This window comes from Heterostelium album (genome assembly GCF_000004825.1).
Source record: "Heterostelium album PN500 unplaced genomic scaffold PPL_contig16, whole genome shotgun sequence".
Classification (NCBI taxonomy): domain Eukaryota; phylum Evosea; class Eumycetozoa; order Acytosteliales; family Acytosteliaceae; genus Heterostelium; species Heterostelium album.
In genome coordinates, this window is record NW_008805093.1 from 221129 (window position 1) to 228641 (window position 7513).

Consider the following 7513-nt stretch of genomic DNA (forward strand, 5'->3'; position numbering starts at 1 on the left):
TTTAAATAATTTATATCTTTTTTACCTAAACAAACTTTTGTGATATTTGGTGTAATTATATCATCTATTTTAACTTTAATAAAAGATTAGGATTGTATAATCAATATAAAATGCTATTAACAATAGCTTACGTGAGCTTTTTGAATAGTCTGTTTTGTAAGTAGGTGCACCAAATGTAAGAGTACAATTATTCTTTTGTTTGAGTGATCTGAGTATTAAAGATTGATATGATTTCAATGTTAATAAACTATTAAAATCGTTAAATGCTTCTTCTTTATCTTCTTTCTCAATTTGATTAATGATATTTATATGATCTGTATTAAAATATAGATATCTATGTCTGTCATCGAACCATTTTTTACAAACTAATGTAAACACTATTCTGTCGATATTATCAAGAAAGTTAACTATCTTTGATAACAATAAATGTGATAGAGTAACAATCATTGAATGATAAACAATAGTCTATATTAAATAAAAAAATAAAAATTGATTCATATGTTTTGTTGCAATAAAAATATCTTTAAGGATATTTTTTAAAAAAAATCTAAAACAAACTTTTTTTTTTTTTAAAAAAAAATATCGTGTCACTTGTTTATCATGAATAAAGACAATAAGAAGGATCAAAGATGTTAAAGATAAACTATAAAGATAATCAAAAATGTTATGAAAGTGCTGAGAGTGAAATTAAAGCAATGATACAACTAAAAGGAAATCTAAGATTTGTTCAACTTGTTGACTATCAGGATAAGACAATCAAATCTTTCATATCATCACTGAATATTGTGATGATGCTGGTGATCTTGATCAAAAGTACAATCTTTTAACTGATCAAAATGTTTATGTATAAAATATATATTGTTACTTGACTCGTATCAACTACTTCATGGCGTGAAATCACTCAAAGGAAGATGACTATAAACAAAAAACAATCTCAATCTTCAATAGTTAACTAATAAATATAAGTATTTAGCTAAATAATAAAACTTAATCACTATTTTTGTTTATTTATTTGATGTGTTATAATTTAAGTAAACAACAGGTAAGCTTAAGTGCTCTCTAGTTCTTTGGATATATACACAAGATATTGTTATTGATGGTGATGATTTTATTGCAGCCATTAATATTCCATCGATTTGACCAAAAATTAGAATACTTTTTTCATCATAAAGCTTTCGAACAATGAGATCCACACCATTTTTTGTTGTAAAACAAATATTGGTCACTGATCTAGGTATGTTAAACATTAATAAACCTTCAAATACTGAAAAAGGCACAGTTAGTGTTTTCACAGAGTTTGGAATCTTGTCACCTGAAGTAAACGAATCCCCTATTAAAAAGTGTAATATCTCCACTTCTTCAACAGTGTTGGGTATTTCGAAATCAAGTACATTCATTGTTGCACTGAATTGAAATAAGAACTTCTTCAATGATGATGGAAATTCAGCATTTTCCTTTTTTCTTATTCTAGCTCCCTTAAAGTGTGGTCCAAAATTTAAAGTCTCCACACCTAAAGGAATATCTCTTAAGAAACCTTTTCTCTGTCTAAACTCCAATATCAACTCCTTGATCTTCAGATTGTCGAGTGATTCTTGTTTGAGTGCATCTACACTTAGTTCTTCTAATTGATATTGTGATCGATCTTTGAATATCTCATCGATATCATATTGAGCTCGGTGAATCTTGAGGTGTTTGATTGAAGGAGGTAGAGTTGACCTGAGGTGACATCGAGCGCCTACATCTAAATTGGTGAGAGAAACTGGTAGATCTGACAAATCTATTGTCAGATTCCCAATATCGGTTTGATTGAATGATAGTGTTGTGAGATTGTTCAGTGTTTTGATGAATGGAATCCAAGAAAAAGGTGCGTCAACCAAAGTACAAAGTGATTTTGGCAATACCCCATCCGATATCTGACTACTACCAAAGTGATAAAGAACTCTAAGATTTGGAGGGAGTGATCCGACTTGAAGTGTTTGAGTAAACTCGCTTCCCAATTCTAAAAATGTTAAAGACTCTGGCAATACATTCGGTTCGAGTCGTTGGTTGAAGTAATCATTCATTGCCAGTTTCTCCAACGTATTTGGAAGAATACCTGCTGAGATTGGATAATCAAACGAGGAGTTCAAATCGAATTTTAATTTCTTTAGATTTGGTGGAAGATAACCTGCCAAAAATGGCTCATCGAACTCTGGACCAAATTTTATCGATGTCAGATTCATTGGCAATGCACTTGGTAAACTTGATATTCCTTTGAGGCTGAACACATTTGAATTCGTTATCATTCGATAGAGATTCTTTAAATGATTCAAATTGAAAATATCTTCTTTTTTTTCTTCTAAACAAACTTTAGTGATATTTGGTGTAATTATATCATCTTTGCCAACTAGGATATACCAATTAAAAAAAAAGATTAGAATTTATATAAAATTTTAAATATTATTTAACAATAACTTACATATAACTATTGAATAGTCTGTTTTGTATGCTAATGTACCATATGTCAGAGTACAATTACTCTTTTGATTTAATGATCTTTGTATTAATGATTGATATGATTTCAATTTGAATATTCCATTATAATATCTATTTGTTACTACTTCTTCATCTTCTTTCTCGATTTGATGAAGGATATTTATATGATCGGTATTAAAATATAGATATTTATCTCGTTCTTCAAACAAACTTTTACTAACTAAACTGAAACATATTTTATCTATATTATCAAGATAATTAACTATCTTTAATAACAATAAATGTGATAGATTAACAATCATTGAATAATAATAGATAAATATTAATAAATAAAATAGTGAACTAATTTTGTTTAATTTTTAAAAAATACCCATAAAGATTCACAAGTGTGTGTTGGAGCAAAGTTGAAAAAAATCCAATATTTTGATTTTTTATATTCACCTTTACTTTTCCTGTCAGATAATTATAGAGTATTTATTTATTTATTTACAAAAATATATAAATAAATAAAGAGTATTTTAACAGTATTCAATATTTAAAAAGAATTATTAATAATAAATAAAATTTCATATATTATAATATCAAAATTAATAAAATCAAAAAAAAAACCTTCACTTTTGGCTTCGGCTTGGATTAGTTTTTTACAAAAAATCAACAAAAAGATTTTTGATTTTAGGAGAATTTTTTTAATTTTATTTAATTTTCTTAGTAAAGATTTATATTAGCTCTTGATCAATTTATCTGTTAAAAAAGTAAATAGCTATTAGATCTGAACATTAATTAAAGATATTTTTATTTTATTTAAAAATGAAAAGAAAACATCAGAATAATAACAGTTCAAATGAAAGTGAACTCCTGCAGCTTGCAATTACACTTGAGCATGATTATAATAATGCTCAACAAACAATTGAACTCCCTTCGGGTGAATCAATTACGAAAGAACAGCTTCTATTGAAAGTAATCGATCTTCATCCAAACTATGGTAATGCCTATTGTAAGTTGGCATTAATTCTAAAGAGTGAAAATCGATCATCTGTTATTCTGCAATCAGGCCTATCAATGACTGTGCAACAACTATATTTGAAAGCAATAGAGTATGATTCAACCAATTCCAATTCATATAATAATGCAGGAAATCTTTCAATTGGTGAATCAATCATACAGCCAGATGGTCAATCAATGATACAACAACTATATTTGAAATCAATAGAAAGTTATCCAACCAGTTCACGTTTTTATAATAATCTTGCAATTGTACTTTCAAGTGATGAGTCAATCACACTTCTTAATGGCCAAACAATGACAAAACGACAACTATGCATGAAAGCAATAGAATGTGATCCAACAAATTCCAATACTTATTTTAACCTGGCAACGATGCTATCAAATGGTGAAACAATCACACTTCCAAATGAACAATCAATGACAGGACAGCAACTATACTTGAAATCGATAGAATGCGATCCAAAAAAATCCGATGCTTATTTTAACCTTGCATGTTTGCTTTCAACTAGTGAATCAATAGCACTAAATGATGGGCAATCAATGACAAAACAAAAATTATACTTGAAATCAATAGAGTTGGATCCATTCGACTCTAGTTCATATTATATGCTTTCAACGACGCTTTCTAATGGTGAATCGATAGCACTTAATAATGGACACCTAATGACAAAACAACAACTATTGTTGAAAGCAATTGAATACAATCCAACCAATTCAAATGCTTTTAATAGACTTGCAACAACACTTTCAAATGGTGAATCAATCACACTTCTCAATGGACAATTAATGTCAAAACAGCAACTATACTTAAAATCTATAGAGTTAGATCCAACCAATTCACGTGCATATTATAATCTTGCAAATACACTTTCAAATGGTGAATCAATAACACTTAATAATGGTCAATCAATAACAAAACAACTAATATTATTGGTGGCAGTAGATTTAGATTCAACCATTTCCAATTACTATAATAACTTGGCAACCACACTCGAACTTAGCAAGTCAATCACACTTAATAATGGTCGAACAATGACAGAGCAACAACTATACTTGAAAGCAATAGAGTGTGATCCAACCAATACATATTCATATAGTAATCTTGCAACAACACTTTCATATAGTGAATCAATCACACTAAATAGTGGTCAATCAATGACTGTACGACAATTATACTTGAAAGTAATAGAAATTGATCCGACCGATTCATATTCATATAAAAACCTTGCAAATATCCTATCTCGACATGAAATAATCACACTCCACGGTGATGTTCCTATGACAAAACAACAACTTTTATTAGAATCTCTAAGATATGATCAAACACAGACATCATCTTACAGATCGATTGGACTATTACTTTTGAACAACAAACAAACCATTACACTTCCAAATGGTAAAAGAATGTCAAGAAGACAACTCCTCCAAAGGGCAAGAGAATAAATAAAAAATTATTCTTTTTATAACTATTTATTATCCAATTATGTCTTGTTTGTAATTATCAATATTTTTCATTATTATAATATCAAAAAAAAAAAAGTAAAACAAATTTGTTTTTATATTTATTAATTAATAATATTACTAGCAATATTACATATGTATTTAGATCTATTGGTATCAAAATATTCTTCCTCTTTTATTTAAAAATGAAAAGAAATCATCAGAATAGTAAAAGTTCAAAAGAAAGTGAAACACTATTATTAATCAAAAATGTATTTTATTTTCTTTTATAATAGTGCAGCAGATACAGTCAGTGCAAAAGATAAAGATAGATATAGTACTGAACAAATTGAAAAGTGTTATTTTACAATGGTAATAATATCATATTATAATATACATATAAACATATAAATATAATACTTACAACTTTGATATAAGATTAGGAATTACTTTAGGAATAGTTTTGGTACGAGGAATATAGATTTAATGAATGTAATAAAGTTTAGAGATATAATTTACAGTATAATATTTAAAGATAATAATTTATTTATTTTACAATTTGAAGATAAGAATAATATTTGGTAATGTTGAATAATTAGTTAATTAGTTAATTTCTATAATGGATTTCCATGGTATTTATACTGTTGGATTTCTTCGACCAGTGCAGTTGCCCAATCTCAGAAATCTGTTCTTGATTAACTAGTTTGGTATTCATTGTAGATTAACTTGTTGGTTATTTCTTTATGTTAACTTTGGTAGATTGATATTTTGTTGATTCACTGAATGTTGATATTATTCGAATATATTTGATTATTGTTGAACAGTTGAATTATTAATTTAAGTTATTTGAAATCGTGTCCATAAACTGTTTGAATTGTGATAGTTGAATTCTTAATAAATTATTGAAGTGTCAGTTGATTTGATTATTATAATTCTAAAATGTTAATTTTAGAACAAAAAGATATTGAAATCAAACAAACTAGTATTACTAGAACAAGCTGTGATGACCGATCTCGAAGATCAAGTACCTCTTCACTTTCCAAAACTAAAGATTCAAGATCAAAAGAGATACTTTGAAGGTCATTCACAAAACATTCAAAGAGAAGAAGATAAACAGATATTCATTGGTTTCTTTCAAGATGAATTCACAAATTGGAAATGTGATTTTAAAAATGTAAGTTTTAAAAAGAGAATTAAGATTATTAACTAGCTTCAAAAAATACATATATATTCTAATAATAAAATATTTTATTTGATTAACTAATTATTTCGGTGATAATGATCTAAAAATTGTCTATTCAAATAGTTGATTTATTACTTTAAGTTGATTATTATTATTATAAACATTGATTTCATCTTTTGAAAATTGTAAGTTAAAATTCATTTGAAATCCAAGACAATATAGCTGTGCTAGTGATGATAGGAAATAAAGATATTCATCTTTTCTCTTGAACACTGGTGAAACTACTGTTGTATTTGGTAAAGTATCTTTGATCATATCATATAGAATAGCACTCGGTGATATTTCTATGAAAATATAATTATCGATACTCTCACCACTATCTTTGATATCTCTAACTATCGAATCGATTGCTCCAACAAAATTAACAGGTTCTCTAATGTTTTCATAAATATAACTTGAGTTGATTCCATCCGATTTCAATTGACCAGTTACGGTTGAATACCATTTAATTGATTCACTACAAGGTGCCTGACCTTGAATATCTGAGAAAGTCGACAATACCTCTGATCTAATTGAATCTTGTGCAGAACAATGGAATGTACCTGGAAGTGGTAGAATATAACTGGAAATACCTTGATCCTCCAACAATGATTTCAACAATATGATATCGTCTTCTTTTCCACAGAGTATAGATGAACTCCTTGAAACTCTAGATACCTCTTCCATTCTCTCGGATAATAGCGTTGAAATTTTAGATTCGCGAAACCTGTTCAACATATCCTCTAGATTCGATCTGATGATTATCGTTTTACCAAGTCCCATTGTACGATGCGAGAAATTCGATCGATAGTAAATGATTCTGACTGCCTCCTCCTGTGTGATAGATCTGGCTACATAGGCAGCTGCAATCTCACCGAAACTGACACCGACAACAACCGATGGTTCTATTCCATAATATCGATAGAGCTCAATGATTCCAATTTGAAACATTAGCAATGAAGGTTGTGCCATTGTCTGAATGAATATCTCTTGTGAATCGAGTGGCATCGATTTGATCTTCGCCAACAAACTATATCCTGTATATTGTTGAAATATCGAATCGACACGATCTACCGTTGCCCTATAGATTGGTGATTTCTCATAGAGTGTCATACCCATTTCAACGGTTTGTGCACCCTGACCGAAACAAACATATATTTGACTTGAGTAAATATTAGATTATTTATGTTAATATTTGTTATTAAATATATACTTCAAGTGCAAGAAATAAAAAGATATAAAAAAAATTAAATTAATTTTGTTGTTTAATACTCTAGATTTTTTTTTTTTTTTTTTTGTTGTATAAATTTAAAAATTAAGTTGTATAAAATTAAAACCTAATACGTATTTAATTAGGTTAGTTTAAATTAA

At 28.1% G+C, this 7513-nt stretch overlaps 4 protein-coding genes across 4 annotated transcripts; 2 read left to right on the forward strand and 2 right to left on the reverse strand.

Moving 5' to 3' along the window:
• Window positions 1-75: 75 nt before the first annotated feature.
• On the reverse strand, window positions 76-2777 carry PPL_06559 (FNIP repeat-containing protein; the record flags this gene model as incomplete). Its single annotated transcript, XM_020577413.1, has 3 exons — window positions 76-465; window positions 1080-2386; window positions 2459-2777. 3 exons carry the CDS (start codon window positions 2775-2777, stop codon window positions 76-78), a joined length of 2016 nt encoding a protein of 671 aa, XP_020432740.1.
• A 505-nt stretch (window positions 2778-3282) lies between these two features.
• PPL_06560 (tetratricopeptide repeat protein) lies at window positions 3283-4923 on the forward strand (the record flags this gene model as incomplete). The annotated part of the gene is made up of 1 exon (XM_020577414.1): window positions 3283-4923. The coding sequence occupies one exon, from the start codon at window positions 3283-3285 to the stop codon at window positions 4921-4923; it is 1641 nt and encodes a 546-aa protein (XP_020432741.1).
• Window positions 4924-5190: 267 nt separating this feature from the next.
• Window positions 5191-6130, forward strand: PPL_06561 (uncharacterized protein; the record flags this gene model as incomplete). Its single annotated transcript, XM_020577415.1, has 2 exons — window positions 5191-5292; window positions 5873-6130. The coding sequence occupies 2 exons, from the start codon at window positions 5191-5193 to the stop codon at window positions 6128-6130; spliced, it is 360 nt and encodes a 119-aa protein (XP_020432742.1).
• An 84-nt stretch (window positions 6131-6214) lies between these two features.
• On the reverse strand, window positions 6215-7261 carry PPL_06562 (polyketide synthase; the record flags this gene model as incomplete). Its single annotated transcript, XM_020577416.1, has 1 exon — window positions 6215-7261. The coding sequence occupies one exon, from the start codon at window positions 7259-7261 to the stop codon at window positions 6215-6217; it is 1047 nt and encodes a 348-aa protein (XP_020432743.1).
• Window positions 7262-7513: the final 252 nt, after the last annotated feature.